Consider the following 25,886-nt stretch of genomic DNA (forward strand, 5'->3'; position numbering starts at 1 on the left):
TACCTATTGCAGATTCAGTCTTCCCAGCCTGGTGCAGGTCTACAATTTTGTTTCTGGTGTCCTTTGACAGCTCTTTGGTCTTGGTCATAGTGGAGTTTGTAGTGTGACTGTTTGAGGTTGTGGATAGGTGTCTTTTATACTGATAACAAGTTCAAACAGGTGCCATTAATACAGGTAACGAGTGGAGAACAGAGGAGCCTCTTAAAGAAGAAGTTACAGGTCTGTCAGAGCCAGATATCTTGCTTGTTTGTAGGTGACCAAATACTTATTTTCCACCATAATTTGCAAATAAATTCATAAAAAATCCTACAATTTTCTGGATTTTTTTTTCTCATTTTGTCTGTCATAGTTGAAGTGTACCTATGATGAAAATTACAGGCCTATCTCATATTTTTAAGTGGGAGAACTTGCACAATTGGTGGCTGACTAAATACTTTTTTGCCCCACTGTATATCCTATCGGTAATGGATTATATGGATGGAGGCTAGTGAGTGAGTATACAGCACCTGTGGTACTGAGCCTGGAGGAACTGGAACTCCTCCTTGATGCGGTCCAGGGTCTCCAGGACTGTGAACTTGAAAGACTGGCCAGGCTGAATAGGGACCTGGGGGAGAGAAAAGAAAGGAGAGGAAAGAAGAAGGGAGAGTAAGGTCACTTCAACACACACCATAAAAAACACTGCCCTTGCTCTCTTCATCTCTCACTCCACCCCCCTCTCTTTCACAAACACTCGCTCTCCTGGCACCCTCTTCTCCTCTCCTCTGTCATCCTCCTCTCTCTCTCTCTCTCGCTCTTAATGACTCCGTCTCACTCCTCCTCTCACACAACATTAGCATCCCTCTCTCCTCTTCTCTCCTCTCCTCTGCCAGGATGCTCTTGGATAATGTATTCCTGCCTACAAAGCACTGAGGAAGGGAAAGCGTCAAATGAATAACTTATGGTGAATCACAACCATTAAAACGGCACTGTCTTTCACCTGCTAAAAGCAAAGAATCTCAACAAACACCTCCCAGGAGAACCCTGCTTCCCCCAAGAGCCTGTCTGAAGCACTTTGGGTGTTGTTCTACTCGCTGTGTAGTTGGGGAAACACAAACACATCAAGGATGTTGTTGTTTTAGATGCAAAGGAAAAAAAACATGGATGCTAGTGGAGTTTCCAGGGGTTTGGAGAAGGGATTGTGGTGATATGAATCTGAGTGACAAGGTCCATTGGGGGTTATTGTGACCTGGTATTTATAGCTGAGGGGTTGGAACTCAGCTGATGAGGGAGGGACATACTACTGACACACATGCATGCATGCATGGACATTTGGTCTGATGAGTCCAAATTTGAGATTTTTGGTTCCACACCTCTGTCTGTATGTGAACGGATGATCTCCGCATGAGGGGTTCCCACCGTGAAGCATGGAGGAGGAGGTGCGATGGTGTGGGGGCGCTTTGCTGGTGACACTGTCTGTGATTTATTTAGAATTCAAGGCACACTTAACCAGCATGACTTCCACAGCATTCTGCAGCGATACGCCATCCCATCTGGTTTGAGCTTAGTGGGATGATCATTTGTTTTTCAACAGGAAAATGACTCAACACACCTCCAGGCTGTGTAAGGGCTATTTGACCAAGAAGGAGAGATGGAGTGCTGCATCAGATGATCTGGCCTCCACAACCACCCAACCTCAACCCAATTGAGATAGTTTGGGATGAGTTGGGCCACAGAGTGAAGGAAAAGCAGCCAACAAGTGCTCAGCATATGTGGGAACTCCTTCAAGACTGTTGGAAAAGCATTCCAAGTGAAGCTGGTTGAGAGAATGCCAAGAGTGTGCAAAGCTGTCATCAAGGCAAAGGGTGGCTACTTTAAAGATGATCAAATAAAAAATATATTTTGATTTGTTTAACACTTTTTTGGTTACTACGTGATTCCATATGTGTTATTTCATAGTTGTGATGTCTTCACTATTATTCTACAATGTAGAAAATAGTAAAAATAAAGAAAAACCCTTGAATGAGTAGGTGTGTCTTAACCCTTGACTGGTACTGTGTATATATGCACACACACACAGCAAGCCCTTGTACTAAATGGGGCTGCACACAACAAGCCTGGGACATTGCCAGACACACACACACACAAACACACACACAGAACTGATGTTAGGCAGACGATGAGTGCCACTGCTCAGTGTTATTTAACCACATGCTCCAGGTCAGTGGCGTAGGCTGCTAACCTCACACTCCCAACCTCACTTTAGTCTGCACCACTCTGTCAATCTCTCTCTCCCTCCTCTCATTCTCTCACTTTCTCACCACACCCACCCCTGAGAGCCAATACCAGACCTCTCCCCTTTGCCTTCCTCAGCTCTACCTCTTTCCTCCCCTTTCTTTCCTCTCTTCCCACACCATAGGATGCGCGTCCCGGTCGTCCAGAGGCTAGCTAGGCTAGGTGGCTAAAATATTGGCGGTTTCAGTAGGAGCTTAATTAGTCTAGACAAGGAAAATTCAATTAAATTTCAATTAGGCTAACGGTGGAGGTCAGACACTCTGTGGGCTTTTCAGTAATTAAGCTGCGGGCTGAGCAGCTAGCCTAGTACTGTGGCTGGGTGTCGGCTGGCTGGACAGACAGGCTTAACTCAGTACACAACCCCTAAGGGGGAGGGGGAAGAGGCGGCTGCCGACGAATCCCCACTGACCTTGATTCACATAACACTGGTCTGACAAACACACGCAGGGGCGGGAGATAGAGAAGAGATGGCATATCTCCCTACTGCACTCTAACAAACCATCTGACTAGACACTGGACCACCACAAACTACAGTCCAGACTGACTACTGTCCATTTTACATAAGCCCTCACTCACAATAACACATTCCTTAAAGTGAGTCAGGTTTTCTGTATGGGTCAGATTGTGGTTGTGGTTGACTCAGACAGAGAGAGACATGACTATAGACCCAGCGTGGTCTGTTCTCAGATCTCAGGGCCCTCCATGACTGGTCCTGGATGAGCCTTGAGTTTGGGGTTTGGCCTGGCATATGACAGATGGCAGCTCAGACAGAGGGGGGGGGGGGGGGGGGGGTTGGCCAACACACAGCCAGGGGAATACTAGACTCCTAAAAGGGTTTTTCAGCTGTTCCCTATGACAGAACCCTTTGAAAAACCCTTATTGGTTCGAGGTAAAACCATTTCCACAGAGTAGAACCCCTCTCCTATGGGGAACGCCAAATAACCTGTTTATCTAAGACTCTCATCTCACTGTGGCTCTGTTTGGCCCTGGTGGTGTCAGACAGCATGGGGGATCCCGAAAACTCAAACTGATCTGGTTAATCTAGGAGAGGAGGGAAGGGAGGGAGTGGGAAAACAGACAGACCAGCTATGTGGGACAACAGCAGTCAATCACAATTTAGAGGATCCAGAGCAGAGCTGGAGCAGGGCGAGCCGAAAATTAAGAAGGATTATCTATGGGTGTGTGTGGGGGGGGGGACTGGGCCAGGAGATCACATAACAGTACAGAGCCAGCAGCCGGGCCACAGCCCTCCTTCCCCCTCATCCCTCTATCAATCACTGGGGGAAACATTCAATTTAGGCTGGTGTTTCTGAGCTGGCAGCCGCAGCATGGGAGGTAGGGAAACCGATGCGGGTCTGGGACTGATCAGGACTGCAGCGCTTCTCTCTGCTCTATGGCATACTTTCTGTTCTGCCGCCCGCTTCCTCTCTTTTTGCCTATCCTTCCCTTCCTCTCTATCGCTCTCGCTTTCCATCTCTATGTCTTTCTCACTCCGTCTCAGGAGAGAGACGTTCTGAGGGGTATGAAATAATCATGAGCTGGTGAAATATTTAGGGTAAAGGCACATGAATAGATGAAGAGTACCAAGTGTAGGAGGGAAGTGTTAATATGATCCCGGATATAGGGGATATGTGTGTGCGTGTTCTCGTCAGTGGCGGTTCTAGCTTATGGTGGTGGTGGTGTGCAGACTGGTTTTATATTATTCTTAACCACTTCGCACAAACCAGAAAAAAATGCAACAATATGTCTGTGCAACTATATATTCACAGTATAATGAATGAATTTTGGTTTATTTGGTAGCATTTCATAGTGACTGATTTTACTAATTGCATTAGTACTGTACTAAGTTAGAGGTGCGCTATTTGATAGATTCCCCCGTCCCCCCTACTTCGGGCTTCCAGTGGGAAGACCTGAGGTCAACCTACCCCTGCCCCCCTCCCCATCTCATACCTCTGAGTGGGAGACCTTCCCAGGCAGTAGCCTGCCTAGCTCACAAACTAGAATCAGGGTACCCAGTCCAACAAGGTTAATTGACCCACAGTCCCACACGGTGACATGGTATCATGATAGAAAACCAATCGCGCAAATGTCACCATTCAGACGTTTTTGGTGCGGGCGCCCCGTGCCGCCAATGTCGCCTATACCTATATCTGCCACTGGTTCTCGTTCTCTTTGTCACCTCTGGCCCTGTACATCATTGCCTATAGCCACCCTCAGAGCAGTAACTCGCCTCTCTCTCTGTCTCTGTCTCTGTCTCTGTCTCTGTCTCTGTCTCTGTCTCTGTCTCTGTCTCTCTCTCTCTCTCTCTCTCTCTCTCTCTCTCTCTCTCTCTCTCTCTCTCTCTCTCTCTCTCTCTCTCTCTCTCTCTCTCTCTCTCTCTCTCTCTCTCTCTCTCTCTCTCTCTCTCTCTCTCTCTCTCTCTCTCTCTCTCTCTCTCTCTCTCTCTCTCTCTCTCAATTAAAGTTAAATAAACAATCAAAAATCAACAGTAAACATTATACAAGTTTCAAAGGAATAGACCCTTTTAAAATGTCCTTATGGCTATGTACTGTGTTATAATGATGTGCAAATAGTTCAAGTGCAAAAGGGAAGACAAAAAAACATAAATATGGGTTGTATTTACAATGGTGTTTGTTCTTCACTGGTTGCCCTTTTCTTGTGCTGTGATGGCACACTGTGGTATTTTACCCAATAGATTTGTTGTGGAATTCTTTGTGGGTCTGTGTAATCTGAGGGAAATATGTGTCTCGAATATGGTCATACATTTGGCAGGAGGTTAGGAAGTGCAGCTCAGTTTCCACCAAATTTTGTGGGCAGTGTGCACATAGCCTGTTTTCTCTTGAGAGCAAGGTCTGCATATGGTGGCCTCTCTCAATAGCAAGGCCATGCTCACTGAGTCGTTACATCATCAAAGCTTTCCTTCATTTTGGGTCAGTCACAATGGTTGGGTATTCTGCCAATGTGTGCTTTCTGTTTAGGGGCAAATAGCATTCCAGTTTGCTCAGTTTTTTTGTTGTAAATTCTTTCCAATGTGTCAAGTAAATATCCTTTTGTTTTCTCATTATTTGATTGGGTCTAATTGTGTTGCTGTCCTGGGGATCTGTTTGTGAACAGAGCCCCAGGATAGGGGACTCTTCTCTAGGTTAAGCTGTCTATAGGTGATGGCTTTGTTATAGAAAAAAAGTCTCTCTCTCTCCGTCCGTCCGTCCGTCTGTCCGTCTGTCCGTCTGTCCGTCTGTCCGTCTGTCTGAGAGTTGGCTCAGGGCTCTCCAGGAGGCAATGCTTTTTAGGGACTAGGGCTGGCTGGGGTAGGGGGGCGGATCACACCCACCAAAGCCCTAAGACAGACACCCACCTCTTTCGATTCCCCACATTTCCAGGCAAGCAGCATCTTAGCTGGAGCGGAGCCCTCATTTAACGCTTGAAGGTGTTGATACCAGGGCACTAGCCAGGCTGCCAGTCAGTCACAATACAAAACCATTTGGAGATGGTGGCTCTCCATTGTGGTGAGAGGCAAAAGCCTCCGCCATCCAATTCTGGATTATAAATGGAGGGATTGGCGGTGAAAAGAGGGTTTGGAGTGGTTCCAAACCATGGTCAGATCAGTTATTTTTATAAAAACCAACAAGGGCCTTGACTGAGGAGAGAATGAGTGTTGCGATTGCAGAACAGAGACCAGTTAATCTGGATTGATGTGTTTATAACTGATTTAGAACCTGTTTGCTATTTATTTTTTATTTTGATTTATTTCACCTTTATTTAACCAGGTAGGCTAGTTGAGAACATGTTCTCATTTGCAACTGCGACCTGGCCAAGATAAAGTGTAGCAATTCGACACATACAACAACACAGAGTTACACATGGAATAAACAAAACACAGTCAATAATACAGTAGAACAAAAGAAAACAAAAAGTCTATATACAGTGAGTGCAAATGAGGTAAGTTAAGGAAATAAATTGCCCATGGTGGCGAATGAATTACAATATAGCAATTAAACACTGGAATGGTAGATCGGCAGAGGATGAATGTGCAGGTAGAGATACTGGGGTGCAAAGGAGCAAAATAAATAAATAAATACCCGTATGGGGATGAGGTAGGTAGATAGATGGGCTGTTTACAGATGGGCTATGTACAGGTGCAGTGATCTGTAAGCTGCTCTGACAGCTGGTGCTTAAAGCTAGTGAGGGAGATGTGAGTCTTCAGCTTCAGAGATTTTTGCAATTCGTTCCAGTCATGGGCAGCAGAGAACTGGAAGGAAAGACGACCAAAGGAGGAATTGGCTTTGGGGGTGACCAATGAGATATACCTACTGGAGCGCGTGCTACGAGTGGGCGCTGCTATGGTGACCAGTGAGCTGAGATAAGGCGGGGCTTTACCTAGCAGAGACTTGTAGATAACCTGTAGCCAATGGGTTTGGCGACGAGTATGAAGCAAGGGCCAACCAATGAGAGCATACAGGTCGCAATGGTGGGCAGTGTATGGGGCTTTGGTGACAAAACGGATGGCACTGTGATAGACTGCATCCAGTTTGTTGAGTAGAGTGTTGGAGGCTATTTTATAGATGACATCACCGAAGTCGAGGATCGGTAGGATGGTCAGTTTTACGAGGGTATGTTTGGCAGCATGACAGAAGGATGCTTTGTTGCGATATAGGAAGCCGATTCTAGATTTAATTTTGGATTGGAGATGCTTAATGTGAGTCTGGAAGGAGAGTTTACAGTCTAACCAGACACCCAGGTATTTGTAGTTGTCCACGTATTCTAAGTCCGAGCCGTCCAGAGTAGTGATGCTGGACGGGCGAGCAGGTGCGGGCAGTGATCGGTTGAATAGCATGCATTTAGTTTTACTTGCGTTTAAGAGCAGTTGGAGGCCACGGAAGGAGGGTTGTATGACATTGAAGCTCGTCTGGTTAGTTAACACTGTGGTTAGTTAACACTGTGTCCAAGGAGGGGCCAGAAGTATACAGAATGGTGTCGTCTGCGTAGAGGTGGATCAGAGAATCACCAGCAGCAAGAGCAGCATCATTGATGTATACAGAAAAGAGAGTCAGCCCGAGAATTGAACCCTGTGGCACACCCATAGAGACTGTCAGAGGTCCGGACAACAGGCCCTCCGATTTGACACACTGAACTCAGAAAAGTAGTTGGTAAACCAGGCAAGGCAATCATTTGAGAAACCAAGGCTGTCGAGTCTGCCAATAAGAATGTTGTGATTGACAGAGTCGAAAGCCTTGGCCAGGTTGATGAATACGGCACAGTAATGTCTCTTATCGATGGCGGTTATGATGTCATTTAGAACCTTGAGCGTGGCTGAGGTGCACCCATGACCAGCTCTGAAACCAGATTGCATAGCGGAGAAGGTATGGTGGGATTCGAAATGGTCAGTAATCTATTTGTTAACTTGGCTTTCGAAGACCTTAGAAAGAGAGGGTGGGATAGATATAGGTCTGTAGCAGTTTGGGTCTAGAGTGTCATCCCCTTTGAAGAGGGGGATGACCGCAGCAGCTTTCCAATCTTTGGGAATCTCAGACGATGCGAAATAGAGGTTGAACAGGCTAGTGATAGGGGTTGCAACAATTTCGGCAGATAGTTTTAGAAAGAGAGTGTCCAGATTGTCTAGCCTGGCTGATTTGTAGGGGTCCAGATTTTGCAGCTCTTTCAGAACATCAGCTATCTGGATTTGGGTAAAGGAGAAATGGTGGGGGCTTTGGCGGGTTGCTGTGGAGGGTCCCGGGCAGTTGACCGGGGTAGGGGTAGCCATGTGGAAAGCATGGCCAGCCGTAGAGAAATGCTTATTGAAATTCTCAATTATAGTGGATTTATCGGTGGTGACAGTGTTTCCTAGCCTCAGAGCAGTGGACAGCTGGGAGGAGGTGCTCTTATTCTCCATGGACTCCATTGTCCCAGAACTTTTTTGAGTTAGTACTACAGGATGCAAATTTCTGTTTGAAAAAGCTTGCCTTAGCTTTTCTAACTGCCTGTGTTTATTTGTTCCTAACTTCCCTGAAGAGTTGCATATCACGGGGGCTATTCGATGCTAATGCAGAACGCCACAGGATGTTTTTGTGCTGGTCAAGGGCAGACAGGTCTGGAGTGAACCAAGGACTATATCTATTCCTAGTTCTACATTTTTTGAGAGGGGCATGCTTATTTAAGATGGTGAGGAAGGCACTTTTAAAGAATAGCCAGGCATCATCTACTGACGGGATGAGGTCAATGTCATTCCAGGATACCCTGGCCAGGTCGATTAGAAAGGCCTGCTCGCAGAAGTGTTTTAGGGAGCGTTTGACAGTGATGAGGGGTGGTCGTTTGATCGCAGACCCATTACGGATGCAGGCAATGAGGCAGTGATCACTGAGATCTTGATTGAAAACAGCAGAGGTGTATTTGGAGGGCGAATTAGTTAGGATGACATCTATGAGGGTGCCCGTGTTTACTGATTTGGGGTTGTACCTGGTAGGTTCATTGATCATTTGTGTGAGATTGAGGGCATCAAGCTTAGTTTGTAGGATGGCCGGGGTGTTAAGCATGACCCAGTTTAGGTCACCTAGTAGCACAAGCTCAGAAGATAGATGGGGGGCAATCAATTCACATATGGTATCGAGGGCACAGCTGGGGGCAGAGGGAGGTCTATAGCAAGCAGCAACAGTGAGAGACTTGTTTCTGGAAAGGTGAATTTTTAGAAGTAGAAGCTCAAATTGTTTGGGTACATACTTAGATAGCCTGCAGAGTTCTGTATTACTATCTTTGCAGTAGATTGCAACACCGCCCCCTTTGGCAGTTCTATCTTGGCGGAAAACGTTATAGTTAGCAATGGAGATTTCAGGGTTTTTGGTAGTTTTCCTAAGCCAGGATTCAGACACGGCTAAGACATCTGGGTTGGCAGAGTGTGCTAAAGCAGTGAGTAAAACAAACAAAAAGAAAGTTAGCCTTTGGGGGACATCGCGGTGGGGGTAAGTCTGTTTTTGCCTCTTCGTGCGGTGACGTCGATACCAGTCATGGAATTAGTAGGGTTCCAAGTAGCTCTAGCTAGCTAGCATGCCTAGCTGGTTAGCATAATGGGCCTTCAGCGGGCGTCACGCCTGAGGGGCCTGTTGAGGTCCTCAGGCAGATTATGTTGGTATTCCAGTCGTAGGGGATCTGCGGGGTTCCACGCCCCGTACCAGCTGTATAAGGGGTCCGGATATTGTAGCCCAGGAGTATACTTCGGTGGTAGCACAGGAGCCCTGGCCGGGCTAGCTTCAAGCTAATTGGTGCGTGCTCTGGGATGGAAACGTTAGCCAGGAGTAGTCATCCGGGATTGCGGTTAGCTAGTTGTGAAGATCCAGATGAAAATGTTCAGTTTGCGGTAGGAATCCGGGGATAAAAATAACAGGTCCGTTATGCTCTGGTTAGAGTCACGTTGTTCGGACTGACGAGAGCTTTCCGAGCTGATGACTGCTGGCAATGGTTTGCTGACTGATAGCTGGTAGTTAGCTGGCTAGCTTCATTTGAGGGATTCCAGATCTGAAGTAAATATAAATACTTTAGGGAAAAAAAGCAGATTCACGCCACATTGGGTGAGGCGGGTTGCAGCAAAATATTTTAAAGGATATGCGACGAAAAAGATGTAAAGTTATATATACAAGGGACACAAAAAATCAGGTAAGAGTACGGATGAAGAAGACTATGTACAGTACCAGTCAAATGTTTGGACACACCTACTCATTCAAGGGTTTTTCTTTATTTTTACTATTTTCTACATTGTAGAATAATAGTGAAGACATCAAAACATTGAAACAACATATATGGAATCATGTAGTAACCAAAAAAGTGTTAAACAAATCAAAATAGATTTAATATTTAAAATTCCTCAAAGGAGCCACTTTTTGCCTTGATGACAGCTTTGCACACTCTTGGCATTTTCTCAACCAGCTTCACATGGAATGCCTTTCCAACAGTCTTGAAGGAGATCTCACATATGCTGAGCACTTGTTGGCTGCTTTTCCTTCACTCTGTGTTCAAACTCATCCCAAACTATCTCAATTGGGTTGAGGTTGGGTGATTGTGGAGGCCTGGTCATTTGATGCAGCACTCCATCACTCTCCTTCTTGGTCAAATGGCCTTTACACAGCCTGGAGGTGTGTTTGGTCATTGTCCTGTTGAAAAACAAATGATCGTCCCACTAAGCGCAAACCAGTTGGGATGGCATATCGCTGCAGAATGCTGTGGTATCCATGCTGGTTAAGTGTGCCTTGAATTCTAAATAAATCACAGACAGTGTCACCAGTAAAGCACCCCCACACCATCACACCTCTTCCTCCATGCTTCACAGTGGGAACCACACATGCAGAGATCATCTGTTCACCTACTCTGCGTCTCACAAAGACACAGCGGTTTGAATTTTTTCAAATTGCACATTTGGACTCATCAGACCAAAGGACAGATTTCCACTGGTCTAATGTCCATTGCTCATGTTTCTTGGCCCAAGCAAGTATTGTCTTATTATTTGTGTCCTTTAGTAGTGGTTTCTTTGCAGGAATTTGACAATGAAGCCCTGATTCATGCAATCTCCTCTGAATAGATGATGTTGAGATGTGTCTGTTACTTGAACTCTGTGAAGCATTTATTTGGTCTAAAATGTTTGAGGTTGTAACTCTAACGAACTTATCACCTGCAGCAGAGATAACTCTAGGTCTTCTTTTCCTGTTGCGGTCGTCATGAGAGCCAGTTTCATCATAGCACTTTCAAAGTTCTTGAAATTTTCCGAACTGACTGACATTCATGTCTTAAAGTAATGATGGACAGTCATTTCTCTTTGCTTATTTTAGTTGTTCTTGCCATAAAATGGTATTTTACCAAATAGGGCTATCTTCTGTATACCACCCCTACCTTTTCAAAACACAACTGATTGGCTCAAACGCATTAAGAAGGATATAAATTCCACAAATTAACTTTAAACAAGGCACACCTGTTAATTGAAATGCATTCCAGGTACCTACCTCGTGAAGCTGGTTTAGAGAATGCCAAGTGTGCAAATATTTGAAGAATCTCAAATACAACATTTTTTTTGATTTGTTGAACACTTTTTTGGTTACTACATGATTCCATATGTGTTATTTCATAGTTTGATGTTTTCACTATTATTCTACAACGTAGAAAACAGTAAAAAAATTAAGAAAAACCTTGGAATGAGTAGGTGTGTCCAAACTTTTGACTGGTACTGTACACGTATTTCATTGAAGTATGGATGTACAAACAGAAAAACAAGCCCGACAATACATATGTGTCCAGAGGAAAACAAGCGAACTACACAACAGCGAGACAGAGTTAACGCACGCCACCGTGCGCCCTACCCTCATTAAGGGAACATATGTGATTTGTGTGTTGGTTTGTTTAATTGGCTGTTACCTTTAGAGGCCTAGAAGAGTGAGGACAGACCCAGTACAGACAGGACCCAGCTATAGTATTAATACGGGCCTAAAGTTCAGGAGACACACAAGGCCAGATTTACTAGGGAAGTGAGAGATTACTAATAGTTAAAAGCACAGTTTGTGAAAAGCTCCTTTCTGCAGACTCTGAATAGTCATGGGGAGTATGAACTGTTCCGTTGCCTCTCCACTCCAGTTCTGCCAAAGAACAGAATGCACAGTTGCATACACAAGCACACACATGCCTACACGCATACGCACAGTGCCAGGCAGTGCTGCAACATGGCAATGGCACCCAGGTGGAGCAGTAAGTAGGCTCTCTGTCCCTGCCACATACACACACAGACAGATACAGACTCAGACACACACATACACGCTGCCCCTGTCTGCCTGCGGTAAGTTCCCTCCTGTGTGAGTCTGCTCCCATCAGATCAGGATCAGTCTAGGGCCAGATCAACGCTCTCCAGACACCTTCTATCACAACACTGTCTGTGGGGGGTGTTCACAGTCAACACACACACACACACACACACACACACACACACACACACACACACACACACACACTCTCTCTCTCTGTCTAAGCGAGCAGGAGCTGATGTCCTCCACCAAACCCTGCACCATCAAACAACCAAAATATGTCAACTACAAGGATTCCTTCTGTGTTTAACGTCATATAATACCATGTTAAATTTAAGTCCATGCTGTGAATCCCTACAGGTAAAGACAAAGTGGTCACTAGTCAGTGGATGTAAGGGGAGTGAGGTAAGTTGAGCCAAATTTTTATGAAGAGGTCATCATTTCATCAAGTCTTTGACAGAAGAAACCACATGGAAAAAGTGGTAAGGTCCCCAAAAATGTTTTTCATAAAGTCAGATTAATTATTGGGTTATAGGTTTCATGATGCCTGTATCTAAACCAAAGTATAAAGTTTTAAGATTGTTTTGTACTTCAAATGGGGTCTCTATAAGCTACAATATGAGGTCCTAAAACTAGCATGAAAGTGCATCCTTGTAGCTTGTAACATGTATGTACCTGTGTCCGAAAGAGAGCCTATGACATAGTAGACGAGGTACACAAGTTCTGAACTGATGACATGCTAAATATGCTAAATATATCAAGAATCGTGACAGCCAGTTTCATGGGCTTAGTAGCATCAAATGCAGAGAACTTGCCTATGAATTGGCAAATCAAAACAACATCCCAGTCCCAGTCCACTGGTCAAAAAATTTAAGGGTATGTGATATTGAACAGAGCAATCCATATCTGAATGCAGACATACGTTTAAGATACACTAAGTGCACAACATATTAGGAGCACCTTCCTAATATTGCGTTGCACCCCCCTTTGCCCTCAGAACAGCCTCAATTCATCAGGTCAAATCAAATTTTATTTGTCACATGCTCCGAATACAGGTGTACACCTTTACCGTGAAATGTTTACTAAGAAGCCCTTAACAACAATGCAGTTCAAGAAAGAGTTAAGAAAATATTTAAGAAATAAACTAGAGTAAAAATTGTAAAAGAAAAAGTAACACAATAAAAATAACAAGGCTATATATAGGTTAGTATAATTATTTTGTACATGTAGGTATGGGTAAAGTGTCTATGCATAGATGATAAACAGCGAGTAGCAGTAGTGTAAAAACAAAGGGGGGGGGGCATGTCAATATAAATAGTCTGGGTGGCCATTTGATTAATTCAGCAGTCTTATGGCTTGGGGGTAGAAGCTGTTAACCTCTACGGGATCGGTGTCCCTAAACCGGGGCGTTGTTGCTAACGTGCACTAATGTGACTAGAATGATGATGTAAGTAACAGCAAACTTTCCAGGACATAGACATGTCTTTAAGAAAGCTTACATTCTTGTTTATCTAACTGCAGTATCCAGTTTACAGTAGCTATTACAGTGAAAAAATACCATGCTGTTGTTTGAGGAGAGGGCACAAAACACTTATCAGGGCAACTGGTTTGATACATTCACCTCTGAAGGTAAATAATGTACTTATATTCAGTAATCTTGCTCCGATTTGTCATCCTGAGGGTCCCAGAGATAAAATGTAGCATAGTTTTGTTTTATAAAATCCATTTTTATATTCAAATGTAGGAACTGGGTTCTACAGTTTGAACCTCTGCTGTCTCTGGCTCCACAACCATCCCGCATGGCCATCTAGATGTGTGAAGGTTAGTGTTTTTTTCTGTAGGGAAGCTAATTATCCATCATTTATGACATTCCTGGATGTGTGTAAACATACATTTTTATTACCATAGCATTTTTGTATGTTCTCTATAGTTATGTACTTGAAAATGTATCAACTGACCAATTCGGCACATTTGGGCAAACTCCTGGCAGACTTGTTACAAAATATAGTGTAGTAATGTAATGCTTCACTGGATCAGTCTGAAACTTTGTACACACACTGCTGCCATCTGTTGGCCAAGCTCTAAATTACACCAAGACTTCTATCTGGATATATGGCCTTTTGCTTGCATTTTAAAGATGATGGAACAACAACAAAAAATGTAAAACATGTTTTATCTTTTACCAGGTGTTATGTTCTCCTACATTAATTTCACACTTCCACAATCTTCAAAGTGTTTCCTTTCAAATATGGTATCAATAATATGCATATCCTTGCTTCAGGTCCTGAGCTACAGGCAGTTAGATTTGTGTATGTCATTTTAGGTGGAAATTGAAAAAAAGGGTTCGATCTTTGGAGCCTTTTGGTCCTAGACTTGGTGCTCTGGTACCAATTGCCGTGCGATAGCAGAGAGAACAGTCTATGACTTGGGTGACTGGAGTCTCTGACAATTTTTTGGGCCTTCCTCTGACAGCGCTTAGTATATAGGTCCTGGATGGCAGGAAGCTTGGTCCCAGTGATATACTGGGCCGTACACACTACCCTCTGTAGCACCTTACGGTCGGATGTCGAGCAGTTGCCATACCAGGCTGTGATGCAACCGGTCAGGATGCTCTCGAGGGTGCAGCTGTAGAACTGTTTCAGGATCTGGGGACCCATGCCAAATATTTTCAGTCTCCTGAGGGGGAAAAGGTGTTGTCGTGCCCTCTTCACGGCTTTCTTGGTGTGTTTGGGCCATGATAGTTTGTTGGTGATGTGGACACCAAGGAACTTGAAACTCTCAACCCGCTCCACTACAGCCCCATCGATGTGAATGGGGGCATCATGTTCGGCCCTCCCTTTCCTGTAGTTCCATTTGATTTCAATCACTTTTCAAACGCAGCCCTTTTGATTTGAACAAAACTTTCCATACATTTTGCCCATGGTGGAAGTGGTCAGAAAGGGACTTCTTGAACTGAATGCCAAAACATTTAGATCGAGGTGCTCAAAGTTGACCCATGTTGCATACATCACCCTACCATGGACATCTTCATCACGGGAAAAGATAAACAGTTGAGCTTGATTTTACAAGCTTACAAACAGGTTGGTCAAACTATTTTCTAAATTATTGAAAAGTATTTTTTTAAATAAAAACTGTAATTTTCTAACCTTTATAGCGTAAATGATTTTTAAAAAAAACATAAAGTGAGATTTTCTTCATCTTCTCAAATGTTTTAGCTTAGACCTTATTTTACATCATCTGAGGTGTTTGTGCAACATACTGAATACAGGGTGAGTGTCATGTCAATCATACTGTAGAAATAATTCATAGAATGGACATATCCCTTCAGAACACTAATTAAGCTGGTACATCATTGAAATGTCATTTTAACTTACAATTACTACCACAAAGATAGCTGCCGGTCAACCCACTGTCGAATGTCAACTTAAATGGAAATGTCTATTCTATGATCTATATTTCGATGATTTCAATAGGTTACCTGTGGAATATTAACAGTATGATTTCAAACAACTGATATTCCAATTAAAGTCAACATTCTCTAATGTGTGAACTTCCAACCATCTTTGTGCTACCATTTGAAAGTTTACATTTAAATGTTATTCCCATTTTAGTACATTTATCAGCCAAAACATATCCACATTTTTGTATCTTTTTTTAAACACGTTTTTAGATCATTGACATTAAAGGTAAAACAACTATGAAGACATGGATGTATCTTGGTCATTTAGAAGGCACTTTTATCCAAATCGACTCACAGTAAGTGCATTCATCTTAAGATACTGTAGCTAGTTGAGACAACCACATATGACAGTCGTAGTAAGTACCGTTTTCCCTCAATACAGAAGAATATCAGTAGGAAAAGACAGGGCAAGTTTTATTTTTGGGCACTTCTATCTCCTAAATGTTTTGGTATTCAGGTCCCAAAAGTTAGTTTCTGACCACTTCCACCATGGGAAAATATGTATACTGTAGGTTTCGATCAAATCAAAAGGGGTGATGTCAAAACAATTTGGAAATCAAATGGAACGACCCTAGTCCCTAAAGCGACTAAACAGAGTTTTAGTCGACTGATAATAGCAAACTAAGAAGGATGGAATTGCTCAAATGTGACTAACATGCTGACCACACCGCTCACATCGTGTACACGAGCATTGCTAAATAAATGTACACCTATATGTTATTCAATCACTGCACACACACACTGCTCGCGGGTGTCAGCGAGTCTCTGCGTGGCCAGGCGCTAAAATATAAATTGGTTCTATTTGTGACGCTCAACGCACTGCAAGTCCGGCCTCTCCCATCTCCTCATTGGTTTTTAGGAGCATATACGTGGGTGACTGAAAGATGAACTTAGGTCCACACTCCGGTAGGTTGTAGTAATGCTAGTTGGTTGCCAACCGCCATATAAAGTCCAAAGAAGAAAAAGAAGCCTTAAGGAAGGAGGAGATCTGTGGATTAATTGTCGGAGTTGAGCATCTTGTGCATTTCAGGTAAAATAACAATCCAATGTTTATATACCAGGACAAATTAGCTAGCAACAGCAAGCTAGCTAGCTAAATTGCCATAAATGTTCAATGCTTTTTGACCTGTCCCCAAATTAATATAATTGGTTCAGAGATTGTTTTGATATTTCAACCTGTGTGTCCTGATCGCTTCTGGTGTGGGTGAACAAAATCAACGTGCGCACGATGGCGTGCTTCCGGTTTGGTCAGCATGTAAGACTAAAATTTATTTTAGTCATAAAGACTAATTCTAAAATAGCTGGGGGCAATAGTCATTTAGACAGGTTACCTTGGCGTTCTTGGGCACAGGGACTATGGTGGTCTGCTTGAAACATGTAGGTATTACAGACTGGGTCAGGGAGAGGTTGAAAATGTCAGTGAAGACACTTGCCAGCTGATCAGAGCATGAGTATGTGTCCTGGTAATCCATCTGGCCCTGCGGCCTTGTGAATTTGAACCTGTTTAAAGGTCTTACTCACGTCAGCTACGGAGAGCGTGATTACACAGTCATCCGGAACAGATGGTGCTCTCACGCATGGTTCAGTGTTGCTTCCCTCGAAGCGAGCATAGAAGGCATTTAGCTCATATGGTAGGCTCAAGTCACTGAGCAACTTGCGGCTGGGTATTCGTGATAGTTTGCAAATAAATTAATATGAAGACATTGATTCGTAAGACATTAGTAGAACAAGGTGAGCACACACACACACACACACACGTTCATTGCACCCTCCCACCCTCTCTGTGCTGTAGATCCCATTATACCAGCAGGCAGCAGAAGTAAGTTCCAATGGCAGCAGAAGTATGTATTGATCTGTTAGATTTGGCTCAATCTGGGACTGAACTTTATCACAAACATTGTACAACTCTGAACAAAACCTCTGATGTGACTAAAGAGAGAACAGACTGAGTATTGAGCTATTTCCAGTGTGATCTCCTATTCATTTCAATTTCTAATTCACAATGCCTTTGTTTTCTCTCAATCTTGCTTCCATTCTATTCCAATTATTTGCATTCTGTCTGTGATTATAATTGATTTCACATGCCCCCTCTTCTGAAAATGTCATCCATAATTCTCTGTGGTTGCAGGCTGAAAATGGAGTGTCCACTGACCCATTTGCACCAGATACAAAGAAACAGACAACACATCTGATTATAGCGACTAGACCTCATGTCTGTATATGTCTCTCTCTGTGTCTGTCTCTCTCGCATGTGTGGTCAAACCCACCCCCTCTTCCAGCTCCATCCTTCAGTCCCCAACACTATAGTAATGAGGGAGGAATACATATCCCTCTGCCTTATAACACGCTATTCCTGGACACACACAGGACAGACAAACACACACACACTAGAGTAAAGTGGGAGGCAGCTATACCACCCAAACAACTACCTCTCAACTTGCTCTCAACAGCACCTGGGTGCAGGTGACAGGGGATAGACAGTGGAGGGTAGGAGGGTGTGTGTGTGTGTGTGTGTGTGTGTGTGTGTGTGTGTGTGTGTGTGTGTGTGTGTGTGTGTGTGTGTGTGTGTGTGTGTGTGTGTGTGTGTGTGTGTGTGTGTGTGTTAGAAGGAATCTCTTTAAGCACCATAACTGTTCCATGTCTCTGTCCCTCAGTGCAGTCTCTGACCTTGTTACTGAGCAGTATTCAGATAGAGAGGTGTCACTTACCGGATGCCTGCCCTGAGGGTACATGGTCCCAGGAGAGGAGATGCTCACGGTCTGTTTGATGGCCAGGTCAGAGCCCGTCCCCTGGCCCTCCACTCCTCTACCCTCAACCAGAAACACAGCCTAGTCCAGATCTCTCCCCCTGCTCTGGTCTGGGCTCAGTCAAGGCTGGAAAGAGTAGTCCTCACTCCTGCCCAGTCCCGCTTTTTTCTCTTCTTTCTGTTCCTCTCTGTCTGTCTCTCCAACACGGGAACCTGTCGACACAGCTGGGAGAGCTCAGTCCGTCAGTGCATCCCACAAGTCTCACGGTAAAACGGATCCCCAAACTCCTTTTCCTTCTTTCTGTCTCCTCGGTGTAACCAAAGTCACACTCTCGTTTCGCTCTGACTCTCTCGCTCTGTGATCAGTTAGAGTCCACACGCACTGACATGGCAGTGAAACTCGAGCGTTACACCTAAGTACCCCCCCTTCCCTGTCCCTTCACCAACAAGATACAAACACTACACTACACACCTCCATCCAAATACACCAACAATCTACAGTAACTCCCCTCTTCTTCTTATAGGAGAGCACAGAACCCAAAACTGAAGGGTTGGCTTGTCAGTTGGAATAGAAAAGAAAAAGAAGAGGGAGAAAAAACAGTGAGAGAGAGAGAGCTTTGTTTTTAATCTAAATCTGAAGGGAAAAAAACACAGGAAAGCAGGAAAGAACAGCAGGTCACTAGAAGATCCAGCAGGCTTTTCAGCAGCGAGCCCTAGACTGTAATATATTGTGCCTGTTGGCTTCAACACAAACACAACAGCATGCTAAAGCTCTACTTAAGGTGGAGCGACCGAGATAGAGACACAGACACTGAGATAGCTAGAGATACCCTTTCAATTGTGGTCAGATGGACAAAGCAATCAGCCATGCACAAAGAGACAGGCACAGAGACACACATCCTCAAACACTATCGTTACAGATATGAGTGCACACACATAAACAGAACACAAAAACGCACACAAATACAGATAATTAGTCATTCTGAGAAGATAAAAGACCTGTCTGTATTCTAGTTCGCACGCACAAACAGAAACACACACATATTATAAATACATCAGATGTAAATAACAGCATCTTGAGACATTTAAATATTGTAGAGGTTATTTCAGCCCAGACCTGTTTGTTAAAGGGTATTATTTCCATAAGTAAGTAATCCCACCATTTGGCTATAGGCTAGATGAGTTTACTGAGGGCAGCTTCGCTGTTGAACTTGATCAACCAGGAATTAATCCCTTACGATTGAACATCCCACTCTCATGGCTTCCAAGACCCGTACAAGGAAAGAACACACAGGCAGACAGACACGCACACATCTCTTACGGCATCTTGAAAAAGAGGTCACCTAACAGGTAAAGCTCTTTTCATTTTTACACAACTGAAGTTTACAATAACTAAGGCATTTGATACACTAAAGCCCACAATAATAGGTGAAATAACACACCTGGACCTCAGATAGCCTAACTGTGCTGCACATCAATACTTCTCTCTTACAGTCAGTAACTAGCGTTTTTCATATCCCTATTAACCCTCACACCCCTCTCTCATTCTTTATCCATCCATCTCTTATTGGTCTTCATCTTACACACTTCATCATTCAATAACTAATTTCCCACCCCACCCCCTCCTCTCTGTCTCTCTAGCTCATTCTCCCTCCCTCCCTCCCTCCCTCCATCTGAGAGGTGGTATTACCTTACCCTCCTCCCAGGCAGGTAGGGGATTGCACTAATCATGGTTATCTAGGCAGGTAATTATTCACATGACTCTGAGTCTATTTCCCTGGGAGAGCTGATCAGGAGCACAGGGTTCAAGGCTGATAGGCTGATGAGCTGTCTAATCTACACAGGGCTGACTGGGTGGTGCTGGATAAACAGGGCTGGGTGCCGGCTTAATAGGGATGAGTGTTTCTGTCTATTAAGGCACCTTGAGATGAGCCTGACAACACCTAAGTATAGTGACCAGTATGGTGGTCAGACTTGTTGGTGGTACCAGTGTTTTTGACCAGTGTTTGTGATACTCCATACTCAAGTTTAAACTGCCCTTATCCCATTCACTAACCCCTCCTTCTCCCACTGACCCCTCTACCTTCTCTTGTAGAGTATAATGTAGGTTACTTAATCAAGTCACACGTACATATTCTATTCTTATCTTACCAAACTGTATTAACTTGAATGATGTCAGATGGTGATTTATAGAAACTAAATAAACAGACGATTCAATCTGTATTGTATGTGTAGTGAACCTGCATGCAGCATTGGCCTTTGATGTATCTATAATAACCATTTGAATAGTAATTTAATGGCAGCTCCCTAATGACTGAGGTTTTCTGTGTACATGTTTTCAGTCTGCATCAATCTCACCTCTCAATTTAACAGGTAAACTCAACAAATCCCAAAGGTTCTATATGTAGGCCTATTGAATCTTCAGAGAGGTGAGCTTTGAACCTCAAATTACCTCGACTAACCGGTGCCCCCGCACATTGACTCTGTACCGATATCCCCTGTATATAGCCTCGCTATTGTTATTTTACTGCTGCTCTTTATTTGTTTCTTTTATTTCTCATTTTTTGTAGGTATTTTTCTTAAAACTGCATTGTTGGTTAAGGGCTTGTAAGTAAGCATTTCACTGTAAGGTCCACACTTGTTGTATTCGACGCATGTGACAAATCCAATTTGATTTGAACCTACCTGTCTGATCACAGTGTGCATAATGATCATAGTTTAACTATAGTCAACAATGCAGCCACATTATCATATTTCTATAACCTACACATGCACATTGAAACTGTATCAGATTGCAAACATATTTAACTTGGCAGTAACGATTCTTCATCAGTAAACCTAAACAGGTGAGTTTTCCGCAATTTTCTTCCAAAAGTCATGCATGTAATGTTAGGTTGTTATCTAAGCACCATATCTTCACTCGAATTGATCGATATAAACATGTCTAGGCTATAGGAGAAAAATGACAGCCCTAGATGTAAACAACTATGCAAATGTAACATAACTGCACGATGAGACAGGCAAACATTATCTTCGAGAAATTACATCCGCCTCTGAGGAGATTCAATTTGAGGAAAGGAGAACGTACAAATACTTCAAGACCACCTTAAAAGCTTGCCGCTGTAAAAACTGTCTAATCGCTCTCTGATTGGCCGAGCTTGGTGCCTACTCTAGCCAATAAGCAATACATTGTCCCACGTTGGGTATTGACATCATAGGAAGATTCGGACCAATCATGGATCGGATGTCCAATGACTGGTTGCGGGCAATGGAGGGGGAGTTGAAGAGTCTGTGGGGATTGTGGGCATTGAAGTTCAAATTATTATACACACACACACACACACACACACACACACACACACACACACACACACATACCCCTTCACAGACTCCCGCTGTCAGTCACGCTACATAAATGCTCAGTAAATTCCGCCGTTAATTTAAATCCTTCTTTTCCTAAACTGAGCGGGAAAGCTCCCTACTCGTGTCCACAGTCCGAATTAAAGATTAGAAATATAGTGAGGGAGACTGAAAAAATTACACTTACGTTCATTTCAAAGCAGAAAGTAATGATTATGTTTACAGTATTCTCATATGAGACCAAGACCATTATGCCATGCACATGGACAGAATATAATGAGGTGTGTGCAGTGGTGAGGGTATACGCCGTATACCCACGAATTTTTCAGTGGGCATTGCGTATGCTCACTTAATCCTCATTGATAGGTATCAGAGTAGTGTAGTAGAGGTATATGCCATATCAATTAACAGGGCTGCTGGAACAGATCGGAATGTTTATCTTAAAATGTTGATAAACTATAATTAATTCACATTTTAGGCGCAGGAATGTACACTTCGCAGTAGGCCTACGCGTGAATATTCCAAAATGCAATTTGCGGGAAAACACCGTTCTAAAATGCGCACAGCACGCATACGCAAGCGGTTTCATGGATAGAGATGGAAATACATGTTAGAAATAGGGGGGATTTAAAGATGCAACAACTATCATGGGTTGCTAATATGATTAGGATAATACCTTTATATATAGTGATGCCAATGATAGGCCTAACTGTCTCATGGTTGATGGAAAGGCTTTCCCGAAAAACTCTATTAAATGTTAACTAGTTACAAAATAGCCTATGCCTACCTGTCAGAATATCATGATTAGGCCTATTTGCATCCGTCCAGTGGCCATTTATTTTGCAAACTCAAGTCTCATGTGCTACAGAATCACCACTCAATCAAACAATAGTGCTAGGTGCCTGCACAAATTAAATAGAGGGTAACTACCCTTAAAAATATATTTTAAAGTCGTCTCCTGATGTGGCATAGTTATGGACTTTGAAAAATAAGTGTTACTTTGAGAACAAAAACCTTTTAAAAAATAGGAGAAAATCTGACACCTGTGAATTTCTGACTAATATATATTTCAATAGGAGACCTACTGCACAGTACAGCTTGGGTTGGTCTGACTGTGAAAGACCAATATGTGATTTATCCTTTTAGGTCATTCAGAGTGTATGTCACTGTTTCTCATAGAATTTTTCACACAGGGCTCCTTTCCTTCGCTGGGAAGGTCATTTGATTAGTTTGGGGCAAAATGTGAGTATTCCACTTCTCCAGGCACCACTACACCACTGGGTGTGTCTGTTATTTTTGTTCTGTCAACATGAGAAGATAGAAGTCAGCAAGGACTCTTTTTACTGTATGTTTTTGCATCTGCAACCTATAGCTAGCTGTAATATAAATCATAGAGACTAACATTTGTTGATGCAGCACTCCGTAGTTTGTATTTCTATCATGTTACTGTAAAGCAACACAGCGCTTTGAACTCACTCCAGCTGTCTGCTTTGAAAGCATTCCTGTTTGAAACAGTGTTGTCACTCTGTTCCTGTCTGTGACTGTGTTACCTGCTGCACACGCACGCACGCAGGCACACACACACAAGCACACGCACACACACAAAAACATGCACGCAACCAAAGGGAGTCACACACACACACACTTGTCAGAGAGCATCGATCACTCTGATAGATGGGGCTTATTCCCTGAGTGAGTATGTTTGTCACCTCTGGCCCTGTACCTCATTGCCTATAGCCACCCTCAGAGCAGTGACTCATCTCTCTCTTCCTCCTCACTCTCTCTCTATCAGATCTCTCTCTTTCTGTGCCTGTCTCCCCTCTCTCTCACACTCTCTCTCTCTCTCGTTCTATCTCTCTTCTCTTCACTTGTTGCCTCCCTCCCATGTGTGTGAAAGTCAGTCTGTCAGGGCATGTTTCACTATAATGATAGTTCTGTTTACAACTCCATCAAGAGGAGAACAAATTCCACCTCCCATTCTCCAGGCAGGTTCTCTCTGCTCGGAACTCAGCAGCTACTCCTTAGTTCACAGTAGCACACATTAAACTGTTGCAGATTTCAACCTCGTAGGACAAACACAGTACCAGTCAAAAGTTTGGACACAGCTACTCGTTCCAGGGTTTTTCTTTATTTTTACTATTTTCTACATTGTAAAAATAAGACATCAAAACTGTGAAATAGCAAATATGGAATCATGTAGTAACTTAAAAAGTGTTGAATAAATCAAAATGCATGTTAGATTCTTCAAAGTAGCCACCCTTGGCTTTGATGACAGCTTTGCATTCTCTCAACCAGCATCACCTGGAATGCTTTTAAAGCAGTCTTGAAGGAGTTCCCACATATGCTGAGCACTTGTTGGCTGCTTTTCCTTCACTCTGCGGTCCAACTCATCCCAAACCATCTCAATTGGATTGAGGTCTGGTGATTGTGGAGGCCAGGTCATCTGATGCAGCACTCCATCACTCTCCTTCTTGGTCAAATAGCACTTACACAGCCTGGAGGTGTGTTTGGTCATTGTCCTGTTGAAAAATAAATGATAGTCCTGTCACGACAAATAGTTTCCCCCTCTAAATCACAATGGAATTCAATGAGTTCTAGCTTGTGTTGCTAAAGGCTGTTGCTAAACCTTGCAAAATTCGGACCGGATTACCTAATGAACCAAAGCGTACGTTGCGAGGCTGGTTGCTTGGCTCTATTTTACCTCGTAGCGGCCGCGATGGAAGGAGGACACCGGTAGTTCTAGTTCTATTTCACCTGGCAGAACTATTACCTCAGAATTATTCTCCAAGGACAGTGTTTTTGACGGCGACAACCTTCTGACTACCTTCTGCTTCAGAGGACCGAAAAGACTGGAAAGATAACACTATTTCTTTACCATATGTAAAAAAAATTATATACAAAAATATTGTTAAATAGGAATAAGTAATTTAAGCTGTTTTTATGTTGATTTTATATTGACATTGACAGCTACTTATATACCTCAGCCAGATAGTTTTATTTAGCTAAAATTATCTAGCTAGCTAACTGTTATTCTGTTTGTATGCAGCTTGCACTTCAATGGCATCCCTCGAGGAGATTTTATTTTATCTTTCCAACCAGGCAAAGTACTGTGAAGGCACCACTGATCTCGACAAGAGGCCCAACATTCATAGGGGGCAGAGAAATTCACAATTCAAGCCAACCATCTTCACCAGTTGGAGCAGTTGGACGGTCGACCACAGAGAGCCCTGACGCCCTACACTTACTTCAGTGAAGCCCGTGAGTCAAAGTATGTTAAGCTTTTGGTTGACATTTGATAAAGCAAGAAATGTTAGTTATGCTGAGCTCATAAAAATTGACTTCTTCAATTGACCTCTCCAAATGACTTTAGGACCGTCAACTATCCGAGCCACCCAGGAGGTATCTCATCCACCAGAGCCAGTTTGGATCAGTCTGATTCTCTGTGCGCTGATCCGAAAGGGGAGCAGGTTGAGGTAGGCTACACTTTCAAAAACTGTTGAGAAGTATGTCTCCCCTTCATAACACTGCACTAATCCATCACATGCTCTCAGAGGTGACTTGTGTCAGACTGGAGGAACAGAGGCAGGTAAGTCCAGTCACTGGACTAGAAGACACTAGTGAGGTTCTCATCCTTTAACCCTTTCTCTCCTTTCCCTCCAGACGAAATTCTGCATCTAGTGACGTCTGATTGCCCAATAATCTGCCCACTCATCCTATCCCCTCCTCCATCTCATTGCATCATTTAAAGCTACTGCTATTGTCATGTTGTCATTATCTGCTAATTAAGTTTGCTAGCCGTATCATACTGGACACATAATATTTGAGATACACAGATGAACTAAAAACACTAGCACTGCAAACACTCGGGAACAAAGAGAGCAGCAGTGCCTGGACTTCGCAGTCCCCCTCCTCAAGTCCCCCTTCCGAGACTGTTGTTGAGAACAAGTGACAGGCAGAACCTCACAACCACACATCACCCACCTCTCTAACACACACACCAGAATTAAGTATTTCAGTCTGAATGCCATGTGAGTGTACAAAAAATAATCTGTGAAAATAAATGAATGACACTCCTGTATCACAAAAACATAAATGTTGCTGTATTAAAATCTTAAATATTGCCATGTTGGTTTTCACAGCTGTTTCACAAGGTGTCCATTGTAAGTTGTAAGTTATCCTTTGGTGGTATTTATTTGCTCCACGTTATTCATTGTTGTGTCCTAGGACCGACAATAGATACATATATATTCAACCACAAGGGTGTACTAATGTGCTATGC

General features: G+C 43.4%; 1 protein-coding gene across 5 annotated transcripts in view; it reads right to left on the reverse strand.

Annotated features, from left to right (window-relative positions):
* Window positions 1-19,036, reverse strand: part of LOC110524326 (transducin-like enhancer protein 4) — a 74,364-nt gene extending 55,328 nt beyond the window's left edge. For 4 of the 5 annotated variants that reach the window (XR_016496242.1, XM_090235579.1, XM_036978080.2 and 1 more), the window contains exons 1-2: window positions 18,210-18,997; window positions 507-604 (exon numbers count right to left, since the gene is read on the reverse strand). Coding sequence is in view for 4 of the 5 variants with exons in the window: in XM_090235579.1 (XP_090091705.1) it covers window positions 507-604; window positions 18,210-18,233 (122 nt within the window). In the remaining variant the exon portion in view is untranslated. Of the gene's footprint in view, window positions 1-506; window positions 605-18,209 lie in introns of all 5 variants that reach the window. The other variant, XM_036978078.2, reaches the window with a different exon arrangement.
* Between the last annotated feature and the right edge of the window lie 6,850 nt (window positions 19,037-25,886).

The sequence above is a fragment of the Oncorhynchus mykiss genome, chromosome 5 (genome assembly GCF_057628025.1).
Source record: "Oncorhynchus mykiss isolate SJ-2025 chromosome 5, ASM5762802v1, whole genome shotgun sequence".
NCBI lineage: Eukaryota > Metazoa > Chordata > Actinopteri > Salmoniformes > Salmonidae > Oncorhynchus > Oncorhynchus mykiss.